Source organism: Psammomys obesus, unplaced genomic scaffold, assembly GCF_907164565.1.
Source record: "Psammomys obesus unplaced genomic scaffold, mPsaObe1.curated_primary_1811, whole genome shotgun sequence".
Taxonomy (NCBI): Eukaryota; Metazoa; Chordata; class Mammalia; order Rodentia; family Muridae; genus Psammomys; species Psammomys obesus.
The window spans coordinates 5,768,010-5,782,143 of NW_026592710.1; the positions used below are offsets into that span (position 1 = coordinate 5,768,010).

Below are 14,134 nucleotides of genomic sequence, written 5' to 3' on the forward strand. Positions count from 1 at the left end.
ACAGAAATCAGGAAGAGTTTTTAAAAGCATTGTTTAGAATGCATGGTTGGAGGTCTGCAGGAGCGGGGGAGGGGCATGGCACCCCTTCTCTATTCCAAAATCAACATGGCAGCTTGCCCTGTGCCTCGCGCAGTGAGACCTGGCTCATGCGCCCCAGGGTGTTTGCTGGCTGGCGGGTCGTCCCAGCCCAGCCCAGCTGAGCGGACATCTGTGCAACTGAAAATGATCTTCTGCGCATAACAATGAGAGCCTGGCAGGAAATTCGCTTACCTAACAGGGACGGTTTAGAAACAGGTTGTGTCTGAGTCCACAGTGGCAGCTCCAGTGGCTAAAAGTGACATCCGGCGCAAACATCCCAGTTTCCCCAAGCCGATTCTAGTGCAGTGTGGGTTGTGGGTGAGGGTGTAACCCAGTCTCCACCTTGTCCTTGGTGCTCAGAGCACAGGGCAGGTCACTGAGTCTGAGCAGCTGCATCAGAGGGACAGGTGTGCATTGTAAAAGGCAAGGGAGAGAAGTTGAGAGAAAGTGTAGGTTTCAGGCATAAGTGGTTGAATGGTGGTCAGTGATAGGTGAAACAGAAGACAAATCTGTTGTGGGTATCATGGTTCTTGTAAGGGGTTCTGGCGTGACTAGACCAGAGGCTACCAGGAGAGCCCTTCCCGGCCAATGCACCAGTGCTTTTTTTTTTTTTAATGGCGTGCACAACAGATATTATATGGAAGAGGTTTATTGCATGGAGATGGAAAGAGAGAGGAAAGAAGAGAAAGAGACATGATAGAGGGAAGGGAGTGCCCCGACAGAGAAAGGGGAGAGAGCAGGAGGGAGGGAGAGAACAAGAGAGCAAGAACAAGAGAGAGAGAGGAAGAAGCAGGGGTCCTTTTATCCCAGGCCCCTGTGGGCAGCGACTAATGATGATATCATAGGTTACTAGGCAAACAAGAAGCAGGCTGCCTAAATGTTAACACTCAGCACTTGGGGCCCAGGGACAGAAGCACCATGGGTTTGAGGTCAGTCCAGGGAACACAGTAAGGCCTTGTATCAAAAACCAAAACAACAGCAACAAATATCCTAGGGCTGAGGAGGCGGCTTCATGGCAGTCAGCTGGTTAGTGTGTTTAAGACTCTGGATTCCATTCTTAGCACTTCAAACACAAGACAAGACAAAAAGGCAGCCTTAATAATTTTATATTTTTAATTAATTGTTACTATAATTATTGTTGTGTATGTGTAGGGGTATGCATGTGTCATAGTGAACATACAGAGGTCAGAGGACAACTTTCAGGAGTTAACTCTCTTCTACCATGTGGGTCTTGGGATTGAACTCAGGTCATCAGGATTGGTGGCAAGTATCTTTTGGGCCTTCTGTGTTTTGTTTTCTCTCTGTGTTTGTTACTTTTCTTCCACTATGATAAAACACGGTAATCAGAGGCAACTTAAGGAAGAGAGAGTTTATTTTGGCGTATGGTTCAAGAGAGAAAAGAGTCCATCAATGCCAAGGAGCATGGCAGCAAGTGGCAGGCAGTGGGAACAGGAAGCCAGGAGCTCACCTATTTAACAGCAAGCACAAAGCAGAGAGAGTAAATTAGAAGCAGGGCAAGAATATGCAATCTCACAGCCCACTCCAGCGACCACTACACGGCCTAGACCTTCCCAAAGTGTGTCACCAACTGGGAACCAAGTGTTCAAATACCAGAGAGATACCATGACCAAGGCAATTCTTATAAGAGAGGCATTTAATCAGGGATTGCTTACAGTTTCAGAGGTATAGTCCTTTATCATCATGGCAGGGAGCCTGGTGGCATTCTGGCAGGTGCTGGAGCAGTAGCTGAGAGCTATGTCCTGATCCTTAGGCAGAGAGAGAGAGAAAGAGAGAGACATTGGGACTGGCTTAAACTTTTAAAACCGCAAAGCCCACCCCCAGTGACACACTTCCTCCAACAACTCCAAACTTCCTTGTCCTAATCCTTTCAAACAATTCCGCTCTCTGGTGAATGAACATTCAAATACATGAGTCTATGAGGACATTCGTATTGAAACCACCACAGAGGTCATAGGCCTAGGGAAAAACTTATTGTTTTGCTAAAAGGTCATTGTCAAAGTGCCTTCTAAATGTGTGTGTGTGTGTGTGTGTGTGTGTGTGTGTTTATATCCATATACTGTGCTGCTCTCAATTTTAGTCAGAAAAGCTTCTTTTTGCAGTGAGCACATGGATCAGGGCAGAGACTCATATAATTGGTCAAATAATTCATATTCTCACACTATCAGATTCTGAGAATAGTATTGCTGAGAATAGTGTCCGTGAGTGTTCCACCTGAAAGGGGACATCGTGGTCAGCACCCCCAAGGCTCGGGAACATCACGGAAGAAGGGCAGGAAGGGATGTGAGAGCTGGGGATGGTGGTGAGTGCTGTGAATGCTGTCCCCTGGACGCGACATGGCTATTCCACTCGTGAACTCGAGGCTGTGTGGCTAACTCTGTGAGACCAGCACAAGACAAACTGGGCAATCTTCCAGCATAGAGGGTGGAGGGGTCACAAGGCTCTGCCCTCAGCCGAGGACTCATTGGCAATTAACGAATGGCTCCTTTTTTCATTTTCCTAGACAGGTTTTTTTCTGTGTGGTCCTGGCTGTCTTGGAACTCACTCTCTAGACCAGGCTGGTTGTAAATTCAGAGATCTACTTGCCTTTGCCTCCTGAGCACTGGGATTAGAGTCATTTTTCTTTGGGGCAAGAGGTCACTGGTTGGTTGGCTCCAAGGGACTAGGAGCACACTCATTTGTATCCTGCAGGGCTCAGTGCAGGATTCAGAAGAAAAGAGACAGGATTATGTTGGGGGCCACGGAAGGAGTTAGAAGTGGGGAATGGCAGTGAGTCTGACTAAAATGCATTGAATTCTCAAAGAATGAATAAAAATACTAGATATTTTAAAAAATTATCTGTAGAGTGTGGTGGCACACACCTGTGATTTCGGTATCCATGAGAGTCATCACAAATTTAAGTCTAGGTTTGTCTCTTTGTGCATATTTCAGCCATTTAGGTCCACACAAGAATACCTCACCAACCAACCAACCTGAGTGGAACAAAAGAAGAAAGGAAAGGAATCAGGAATCTTGGCATACACCTCTAACTCTCAGTGAGAGGCTAGAGGCGCAAAACCACAGGTGTGAGTCCTAGTGTCTCAAGGCCAGAGAGCTTGGAGTTATGATGCCCACAAAGAGCAAGATCCAACCCCAGCCAGGAGGGGGTGGAAGAAAGGACGAGAGGGCTGAAGGAGTGACCCTTCCCTTCTTCTGATTGGGTGGTGCCTGCTCACGGTGAGGGTGGACCCCACAGACTCCTGGAAAATAGCCCCATGGGCACACTTCTCGGCCACATTCTCCAAACACATTTTTATCCACCCACTTAAAACCATCACAGTGGTCATTTAAAGACATCTTTAGGGACCTGGAGTGACACAGCAGTTAAGAGCACTGGCTGTTCTTAACAGGGACCCAGGTTTGTGTCCCAGCACCCACAGGGTGGCTCACCGTTGTCTGTAACTCCAGCTTTAGGGATCTGACGCCCTCTTCTGGCCCCCAGGGGCACTGCATGCACGTGGGGCGCACGCGCGTGCACGCACACACACACACACACACACACACACACACACACACACACACACACTAAAGATAATAGGTCTTTTGAAAGCCACCTCCCCCCCCCACACTTGTCAGATTGCCATCCTTTGCCACCATTCCTGTTGGTTCACTCTCCCAACCTCTCCTTCTCACAGTGGCGGTGTCTAAAACCCAGGACCTTACACATGCCAGGCAATGCTCTGGCTCTGAGCTACTGCCCCAGCCTTCACTTGCAGTTGTACTTCGCTCAATTTTAGCCAAAAGAATAAGCAATGCTTCGACTTGTTCTCTGTGTTTTTGTTTTGTTTATTTAGATCCAGACACCATCGTGCACACCTTTGATCCCAGCATTCAGGAGGCAGAGGCAGGCAGATCTCTGTGAGTTTGAGGCCAGCCTGGTCTACCTAGCAGGTTCCAGTACAGTCAGGACCATATGAAAAGACCCTGTCTCATTAAAAAAGCAAAACAAAAGATTCATTTTTCATTATTTTAATTGTGTGTGTGTGTGTTCGTGTGCAGGTATTTTCACGAGTGCAGGTGCCTGCGGAACCTGGAGTTATGGGTGGTTGTGAGCCATGTGATGTGAGTGCTGAGACCTGAACTTGGCTTCTCTACAAGAGCAGTGTGTGCGCCTAACCACAGGGCAATCACTCTGGCATTAGACACACTGCTTGGCATACACAGTACTGTTTAACTACTTGTAATCTTTTTCTCTATTTTTGTAAATGTTTTTCTTGACAACAGCCGAAAGAACCGGGAGGAGTCAATGATCAAAGCACTGAATCTTGTAACCCCAGCAGGACCAGGAGGACCAGGCTAGCCTGGTCTACATATCAACTCCCTCAATTTTTTTTTAAAATTAGTGTGTAAAGGTTTGTTCTCTTCTTCCATTGTGTGAGTCTCAAGGATTGAATTCAGGTCTTCAGGCTTGGTGGCAGGTGCCACAGGATAAAGGCATGTGTGAGCTGCCTCATTGGTTCCTACGCAGTCAGTCTGAGGTCATCTAAGTCTACATGCCTCGTAAACAAAGCAGAGAACCATAAGCTAAAGAAGCAGAGGGCGGCCAGCCAGCTACTCTTCCCCCTTTCCCTCCAGGCACCGGGAACAGCCTTGGGAAGCAGCCTGGAGACAGTGCAGTTTTACCTCAGCAGCCTTCAGTCCTCATCTTCAGACTTCATCTCAAAGCCCTTCCGGATGTGCCTTTCCTCGCCGCCTGCCTTTCCTGACGTCTTCCTCCCGGAGACTCAGGGTGAGGTTGGGAGGTGTTCATGGAGGCACACGCATCTGCCTAGACAGGTATGTGCTTCCTCTGCGCTCTAAAACGCCTTTCCCTCGTTCGACATAGTATTCTATTTATGTGTGTGTGTGCTTTACCTGCACGTATGACTGTGCATCACAGAGGCCAAAAGAGATATCGTTACCCTGGAGCTCTAGAGGTCTGTATGTGGGTGCTGGGAATTGAACCCTTGACCTCTAGAAGAACAGCCAACTCGAATCGTTTGCTTGCGGAGTGCCCCAGGCTCCCACGGCGTCTGTGCTCTCCCACTGTCCACCTCCCGTCCAGTCCTGTAAGTGTTCTCTCCCACTGTGTTTCACCTGCGGGCTCGGGACGAATACTCATTCCCAAGCACGCCAACACCACAGAGGGTGCCGAACCTGCACTCTGACCAGCTGAGCCAGAACCTACAAACACGAAGCCATTTAATTCCCGAAGCAGCCACACCTCAAGGCTTTCTCTATACATTTCTAACTGCGCTCACACGCCAACACGCACACTCATGCCTCTAAGACTCTGTCTCTGCCTTGCTGGTGTAAGGAGCATCCCGTCCCAATCCCCTGCACCCAGACCCCTTCCTGCAGCCTCCTCCCAGGACCCCTTGGTGGTTCAGTGTGTAACTGCAGACAGGAGTGCACCCTGCCCCCAACTTTACAACTCCCAGGCTTGGCAGCTCTCAGCCAGCCACTTCCTTCAGCAGGGAGTGTCCCAGCATCTCTACGCCAGGTCCTGCCCTCGGGAGACCGCTCAGCAGTGGGCCGCAGGTCACCCCTGTGGCCTTCCTCTGCTTGCACAGAACTGGTATGTCTTAGTGAAAAGTGATCAGATCTGTTTTATTGGCTATACAGAAAACTATCATTTACGGTTACTATTTCATGCCCAGAGTGTCCTCCTACGGTCTGTTCCCCAGCTTCGTGACACGGCTGGGTCAGGAGAGAGGATGACTTCAATCCTGGGCAGATGCCAGTAGCCCTGGAGGCCTACGGGAGCCACAGAAGAAGCACTTTTGCTGGTGAATGATGATCCTCTCGTCTGGTCCCGCAATAACTGTTTTTTGCCAGAAAAGAGACGTTACAGGATCCCTCCAGAGTCAACCCAGCAAAGGCAAGGGACAGCTTTGCATGTGAGTGAGAGCCTGTGGCTCGCCTCTATGGTTGGAGGCAGCAGAAAGGCCCCAAGAAAAGCAGGTCAGATGCCCCCAGTGGAGGGAGGCTAGTGACGGGCTGGATTTCCCCACCAGGCTAGCCTCCCTTCCAATGTCAGACAATAAGAATCCAGAGCTGAAGTATAGACAGGAGGTCCATGCAGACCGCCCACCCTGGGTCATGGCCTGGCTCTGCTACTCCAGAGGGATGCCAGGTGGGAGGTCTTTGAGGTCCTCCTTCTCCGGGTATATGTCTGACACTTTGTTCTTCTTGGCAAAAATTTGGTTGATCTCAATGAATGACCTGCCTTTGGTCTCTGGGATAACCAAGAAGATGTAGATGGTGGTGAGCAGACATATGATTGCAAAGATGATGAAGCTGTAGGCACCAAGGCCCACCTGTGGGGAGAGGGATCAGTGAGGGATGTTATGTTTTCGGGGTATGCTAGGAGGTTCTGGCTTAGTGGCTTGGGGGCTTGCTGGGACTCACTTGAATGAATGGGAAGATGAGCCCCACGGCGAAGTTGGAGAGCCAGTGGACACTGCCTCCAATCATGTAGGCAGAGGGCCTGGAGGACTGCAGGAAGATCTCCGTGATTAACAGTGCAGGGATGGGGCCTGGGAGAGAAAGAACAGAGGGGTGAGAGAGAGCCTCAAGAAGGAGGGGCAAAGCGGAGAAGATTAGAAGGCAGGCAGGCTAGGGGAGACACCTCGGATAGCACAGTGGCTCCCAAAGGGTCCTTGAGACAATAGGTGTTTTGGCACCCTGACCACCTGGCCATGAGGACAGTGAATATCTCTAAGGCAAATGCAGTTCATGAGGATGGGGGGCATGATGGATGGCAGAGGCTGCCTGTGGCGCTCACTCTGCCAGTCACACATGGCAGTACTGTTGACCCATAGTGCCAGCTGCAGCCCCTTCTATCCTATGCTTAAAGGGGATGTCACTTGGAGACACCTCTACCCTCCCTGGGGATTCTCAGAGAAGATCATGCAGGAGCAGGATGTGGGCCCTGAAACCATGAGGCCAGCATGGGGATACATACTGGGTCCCAGGGCGTGACCTATGACATAGGCAATGACACAGATGATGCTGATGTAGGGCATCCAGACGATGGTGTTCTGTGGGGGCAGGAAAATAGGAAGTCAGTCCTTGGCAGTGCTAAGACCAGCTGGGACAGGAACTCTGGGGACTTCAGAGCAGAGATGGTACCTGGATCTGGAAGGAGCCAGCAGTGACTGCTTCACCACTCGATGAGACCTTAGAGGTCAGCTGAGAGGAAGCTGATTCGATGGGGTGGGGGGAGGCGAAATCATGGCCCCGAGACATCTGACTAGACTTGCTAAAACAAACTCATTTTGGTGCCTCATCCCTTTACTATTGTGAACACACAGGTTGGGAGCAGCAGGGTGCCGGTCCCGAGCAGGGTCACTAGCGCAGCTCTCACCTGTGTGGAGAGCTGTGTCCTCTTCCATACTGTCCCTCCACACTTGTACGTGTGTGTGTGTGTGTGTGTGTGTGTGTGTGTGTGTGTGTGTGTGTGTTGAAAGCAAATCTGAACAACTACCCCATATGTGTTGGAAGGAACGTGTGGACGCAGGTTGATAGCATCTGTGTGTGGTCGTGTACACTATTGTGGGTCCAGCTGGGGTGGGGGATAGTACCTTCCCTTGTAAAACTGTTTAAAATTTCAGTAAAATAGTTTGAGAACAGCCTGGTCTACACGCTGAGTTCCAGGACAGACAGAACTACATAGGAGACCTTATCTCAACAACAACAAAAAAATCTGTTTAAAAAGAGTACCCCTCACTCTGGAAGCACAGGCAGGTGGATCTCTGAATTTAAGGCCAGCCTGCTCTACAAGCGAGTCCAGGGCAGCCAGGGCTATCCAGAGAAACCCTGTCTCAAAACAAAACAAAACAAAACAAAACAAAACAACAAAAATAAATAAATAAATAAATACATAAATAAGTATCCTTCATTCCTTTTCCATTCTTTTTCATCATAGTATTTACTATGCTGTTCAGTAAATGCAGGACAAAGCCCTTTCTTAGAGACGGGCGTCAGGGACACAGACATCACACACACACAACAGAGAACACAGACCACGAGCTGAGGACAGGTGGAGAGCAGGGGAAAGCTGCTCCCTCTTGGTTTACAGTACCAGGAGGAAGCCTGCCTCTCTCAGTACCAGGAGGAGGCCTGCCTCTCTTTCATTTCTTCGTGTGGCACCGATGCATTTTGGCGCCTTCCCTGAGCTTTCTTTACTGGGTCACCGTCACAGCGTTCCTTACCTGCAGCGCCAGGGCAGCCGTCAGCACGATACAGGATATGAGGCAGGTGGAGAAGCCAAGGAGGAGGAGAAGCCGTCTTCCCCAACACTCTACCACAAAGATCTGGAGGTGTGGGAGGCAGGAGGTGAGCTTCTAGAGCCGGCGCCTAGGGTTCCTGTGGGGACAGCGCACCCCACCTGGGGCTGCCATCGCGGGGACGCCCTCGCTGCCTCTCAACCAACTTTCGAAGAGCCAGGAGGTTTGCAGGCCCAGCCACGGGTGTGTACATAATCGTACAAGCAAGTACATCCGTGTGTCCTTGTGGCCAGTGGGGAGGTCTGGCTAGGCCCAAATGTTCACTCTTCAGTGAGAGCCCACATTAAAAGCCTCAGTCCCACGGCTCTAGGCCTCGAGTGGGAGCATCTGAGCGGGGGTTTGAGCTTCTACTTTTAGGGGTCTGGGGCTGCTCCCCACTAGAGTCAGGGATACCCTTAGAACAGAGCTTTGAGGTGGGAACATCAAAGCCCAAGGGTCCCATCCTTCAGGCCCAGCTCCCTGTCCAGGTATCACTCTGTCCTTGGTGGCTTGTGGATACTCACTGTGACAACGGTCATGAACACGTTGACCGCCCCTGTCCCAGCCGTCACATACTGGACATCGTCGCTTTTCACACCTGCGCTGAGGTAGATCTCATCGGCATAGTAGTAAATCTGGAAGAGAGCCATGGGGCATGGAGGAGGACCTCAAGTGTAGGAGGCCAGCGGCCCACTGCCCCCAGCCCCTCAGAGATGTGTGCAGGGGTCATTCCCGGCACTTGGCCAAGCACTGCCTCCTGCCCCCAAGCTCACAGGTGGCCCGTACCGCGTTCACTCCTGACAGCTGCTGCCCGGCCATGAGGACGATGACAGAGATGAGCTGCCAGCGCAGTGACTGCATCTTGAAGAGTTTCCACACAGAGATGAAGCCCTCGGCCTTCTCAGCCTCATCCTCCCTCCGGATCTCCTCCATCTCATCGGTCACATCTTTCCAACCTCGAAGTGTCTGCAGGGCTGAGGGAGAGCCGAGCCGAGGGCTTGAACACAGGGCTGGTGGGTGAGCCTGGGGACCCAGGAGTGAGCCCGGGGTCCAGAGAAACCCGCCGCAAAAGCTCACCTTTCTCAGCAGCCAGTTCATTTTTTTTCTCAATCAGCAGGTAGCGGGGACTCTCGGGGAAGAAGGGCAGGAAAACAAGCTGCAGAGCTGCAGGGACTCCAGTTAGTCCCAGGAGGATGGGCCAGCCTGCAAGCAAGGGTCTACGGTCACAGTGTCCTGTCCCTCCACTCTGTACTCTGCGCCGTCACCCCGAGGCATGATGTGGCTGTCTGGGGACAAAGCTCAACTTTTTCGGTGGGTGTGTGCCGCCTCTTTACACAGTGGCTATGGCATGACTGACCCTGCGCACCTACGAGGTGGCAAACAGACATCTGGCAAAGCCAAATGTGAGCAAGACCACGGGCAAACGGGAGGCCTCCGAGCGCCATTACACAGACCTGAGTTGTCCTTCGGGGACCAACTGGCTGGAGCATTCTGAGTCCGACCTTGCCATCCCAGCCCGGGTTTGTGTCCGGGGAGGCGTGGGGAGGGGGGACAGAAAGGCACCCACACTGGAGTGGTCAGGGCAGCACTGATCAACTCAGAAGCAAAACCAGCAGTAATGCAAACGTCCACTACTGTCCATGCAGAATGGGCACAGTAGCCATTCTGAGGGCCTAGGATGCAATTTAAAACTGCAGTGAAGACAGCGATGACCCGGACAGATCTGCCCAGGGTGACATGGAGTGGACCAACTCAATGCCCAATGAATGTCCTTACATCAGGCTCAGAACCGGAGTCCACCCTCCCATCTCCAAAGGTGATGAGCTGGACCCGAAGAAAGCAAACAACACCAGCTTAGGTCGGCACAGGGGCTCCTTTCAGGGACGGGAGGGTGTTCTTGGGGGGCTGGCACAGCTCTCTCTTGACCTGGGGAATGGTCACAAGGCCTCCGGCTCCTTTTTCTTTAGACTTACTGGGAATCAGTAATTGTGATGCGTTCACAATAAAAATGGCTATAGAAAGGGCTGGAGAGATGGCTCAATGCCTAAGAGCATTTGCTGCTCTTGCAGAGGATCCGGATTTGGTTTCTAGCACCCACATGGTGGCCCAGAGCCACCTGTGGCTCCAGTTCCGGGGGACCCCACAGCCTCTTCCGGCCTCCATAGGTACCAGGCAGGCACTTGGCGCACAGACAGACATACACGTAGCCAAAACACCCATCTGCATAGAATAAATGGCTAGAAAGGCAAGCAAACATTCTGCCCCCTGCTGCAGTCATCTCTGGCTCTCTCGCCTTTTCTCCTGTGCTCTGGGCCAGTGACACCATAGATGTCTGTGTTCCAGGGGCAGACCTAACTGCCTGTCACATCATGCCCTGCTGACGCACCCTTAGGGGGTAGGAGCCAGACAGCCCTGTTTTACACACGCAGACACTGAGGCTGGCAGAGTCCGGGCCCTTTACCGAGATCACATAGTTATTTGAGAGCAGAGCTGTATGGATACCGGCTCAGTCTGGCTGCTTGCGGGCACACGGCTGACCCGGCTCATCCCAAGGGAGGCGGTTGTCAGCTGGTAGCTGGTGGCACAACAATCACGTGTCTCCCTTCGTGATAGGTCTCATGTAGTGGGCTGGCCTGGACTCTGTCCTCCTGCCTCAGCCTCCCGGGGGCTGGGATTGCAGACTCGCACCATGACGCCCAATGTAAGCGCGTTTTTTGGCCGGGGCTGGCCAGCAGGCATGACGTCAGAGGGGGCAGGAAGGAGGCACCCAGTGTCAAGGCTGTACAGCGGTCATGGTTGGGAAGCAGATCTGGGTTATTGTCTGGGGATCCCAGTTTTTACGTTTTTATCACATTTGTTTATTTAATGGTATGTGGGTATGTGTGTAGAAGAGGGAGAAAGAGAGGGGAGAAAGAGAGGGAGAAGGGGAAGGAGAGAGCCGGAGAGGGAGATAGAGAAATGTCACAGAGATCACGTACAGATCAGAGACGGTCTGTGGCGTCGCTTTCCTCCCTCTACCATGTGGGTCCTCAGGTCATCTCATTTGGCGCTGAATGCCTCTACATACTGAACCGTCCCACTGGCTTTTTTTTTTTTTTTTTTAACGGAATGTGACTCGGGCTGGCCTCAGACTTGCTATGTGTTTCAGGATGACCTTAAATTCTTCAGTCTCCTTCCTCCACCTTCTGAGCGCCGGGATGACAGGTGTGTGCCACTCTAACTTCCCTCACCTTCGATAAATGAGAGACAGGCCTCATTTAGCTGTCATCTTCCTCAAGGCACATGTGGACCTCTGCACCTTCACCGGTAAGCTACAGCTTCTGGCCAAGAAATTGGCTTGTTTCACCCAGAATATGAGTGTCCAGCACCATGCTCAGCTTCTGGCGCACCACTTTCTAGATGGGAGCATCGTCCCCCACCATCCTTTTGCTGCCCCTTGATCAGAATTGGGGCCCAAGATCATCCTGGAACCCTGTGCCTACCTCCCGATGCCCTGTCTGTGGCTAGTGCTGCTGCTCTTCCTTCTCCCGTGAGAGCCATGGTCACCAGCCTCTGGGCCCCTCCTTCTGGTCCCCTATACCCTTCTCACTGAGTCACCAAAGATGCCGCAACAATAACCCTGATCCCGCTTCTCAACCATGACCTCTCTACAGCCTTGACACTGGGTGCCTCCTTCCTGCCCCCTCTGACGTCATGCCTGCTGGCCAGCCCTGCGTGAGCAGGGATCTCACCGAGGACTCTAAAAGGGGAAAGGTCCAGCCCCAGCCCTGCATCACAGGAGAGTCACAGACAGGGGTGGGGGTCGGGTGGGGGTCGGACGTGCCACCCTTTGGCAGTTCCCTCAAAGGACAAAGGATTGACATCCTGGCCTCCTCTGCCCAGGCAGAGCTGTCCCTGTCCCGAGCAGGGCAGGGCAGGGCAGGACAGGGCAGGGCAGGGCAGGGCTTGGCTCCAGGCTACGAGTCCTGCTGCCTGGGGCTCCCTGAGATTCAACCCTAGTTCATTCATTTGGGGTCCCAGCCTCTGGGGCTAATGTGGCGTCCCTGATGGACGTATGCAGGAACAATGGGAAGATGGGGGAGGGGGAGGCTGGGGAGAGTGTGGCAGTGCAACACGGAACCAGGTCCAGGCTGCAGGGTCTGAATCTTAACAGGACTTTGGACCAGTTTCTCTTGTGCTGAGTCTCCAGTTCTGTATCTGTAAAATGGGTGTGTTTTGCGTACGTGATCTCGTGAGGCTGCTGGGAGGAACAAGTGACCTATTACAGAAGACATGGAGCCCAGGCCATGGCAGGCGCATCGTTGAGCCTGGTCTCCCTTCCAGGAGCTCAAAGCTCATGAAGAAAGAAAGAGGGAGGAAAGAGAGAGAGAAGAGGAGGTGTTTGGGGACAAGGGCTGGGCTCGGGGCGCAGGTGTGCACAGATCTCTGGCTTTGGCCTCCAGCACTGCATAAGACAGTTGTGGTCTTGCTTGCCTGCAATCTTGGTCCTTGTGGGCTGGAGGCAGGAGGATCAGGAATTCAAGGTCAGCTCTGACTACAATGTGAGTTTGGGACCAGACTGGCTTACATGAGACTGTGGTTGCAAAAAAAAAAAAAAAAAAGTGAAAAAGGTAGCTCAAGACTTGAGACAGAAAGAGGAAGAAACGCTGCCGCTCTTCGGCATAATTTCATAATTCAGGAAACCCTGTGTCCTCTGAGCTGCGGGCAGTCACTTAGCAGTCCAACGGAAATAGGCCCCTCCTGTTCGGTGGGGACACTGTGGTCTCTTGTTACAGACCTATGATGCGCACTGTGAGCTCCAGACAGAGTGTGCCACCAAGGGTGGTCTTCACTGGACGGAACAGGGAAGTCGGTGGGAAGTCGGTGGGCAGAAGCTTCCAGAAATGGCAACAGGGGCTTTGGGGAGACAAGGCAGGGACAGGGCTCTGTTCTCACCTTTCTCGTTGGCCAAGAGATTACGAAAGCCGAACAGCTGGGCCACAAGGATGCCGATCGTGATGAAGAGCTGGGGAACCACCCCGAGAGCCCCTCGCAGGTTTTTAGGGGCCAGTTCCCCTAAGTACATAGGGACCACATTGGAAGATATGCCTGGAAGGAGAGTGGAGATAAGCAGACAACCAGGAGACAGCCTGGGAGGGACAAGCCGTGTCTCCAAAGACTCACTGTGCTGGTCAAGGGCGGCATCTGGCCTGGCCCTCCCTTAAAATGGGGACAACTCAGTCAGTTAATGAGGACCTGAGTTCAACTCCCAGAACCCACATAATGCTGGATGTGGGAGTCCACAGTGGTGATCTCAGTGCAAGGGTGGGGAGCCAGGCAGATCTCTGGAGCCTGCAGGCCAGCCAGCCTGGGCTAACCAGGGAGAGACCCTGTCTCATTAATATGTAGAGCTCCTGAAAAACAATACCTGAGGTGGACCTCTAGCCGCCACACACGTGGCACCCGAGTCCACACACACCTGTGCGTACCTGTGCACCCCACCTCTCACATTCCAGAATACAATGGATGGATGGATGGATGGATGGTTGGATGGTTGGATGGTTGGATGGATGGATGGATGGTTGGATGGATGAATGGTTGGATGGATGGTTGGACGGATGGTTGGACGGATGGATGGACGGATGGATGGACAGATGGTTAGATGGATGGATGGTTGGATGGATGGATGGATGGTTGGATGGATGGATGGATGGATGGATGGATGGATGGATGGATGGATGGATGGATGGTTGGATGGATGGATGGACGGA

At 52.3% G+C, this 14,134-nt stretch overlaps 1 protein-coding gene and 1 long non-coding RNA gene across 3 annotated transcripts in view; both read right to left on the reverse strand.

Annotated features, from left to right (window-relative positions):
- Window positions 1-1,225: 1,225 nt before the first annotated feature.
- Window positions 1,226-3,117, reverse strand: LOC129682727 (uncharacterized). The gene is made up of 3 exons (XR_008721029.1): window positions 2,958-3,117; window positions 1,752-1,844; window positions 1,226-1,546 (listed from the first exon to the last, which is right to left on the reverse strand). It is a non-coding gene; the product is annotated as an uncharacterized LOC129682727 (long non-coding RNA).
- Window positions 3,118-5,699: 2,582 nt separating this feature from the next.
- LOC129682726 (solute carrier family 2, facilitated glucose transporter member 5) overlaps window positions 5,700-14,134 on the reverse strand; it is a 23,076-nt gene continuing 14,641 nt past the window's right edge. For both annotated transcript variants that reach the window (XM_055615241.1, XM_055615240.1), the window contains exons 6-13: window positions 13,320-13,472; window positions 9,462-9,587; window positions 9,171-9,358; window positions 8,909-9,019; window positions 8,331-8,432; window positions 7,082-7,157; window positions 6,526-6,653; window positions 5,700-6,434 (exon numbers count right to left, since the gene is read on the reverse strand). In XM_055615241.1, the coding sequence (XP_055471216.1) occupies window positions 6,231-6,434; window positions 6,526-6,653; window positions 7,082-7,157; window positions 8,331-8,432; window positions 8,909-9,019; window positions 9,171-9,358; window positions 9,462-9,587; window positions 13,320-13,472 (1,088 nt within the window). In that variant the 3' untranslated portion in view covers window positions 5,700-6,230. The remainder of the gene's footprint in view (window positions 6,435-6,525; window positions 6,654-7,081; window positions 7,158-8,330; window positions 8,433-8,908; window positions 9,020-9,170; window positions 9,359-9,461; window positions 9,588-13,319; window positions 13,473-14,134) is intronic.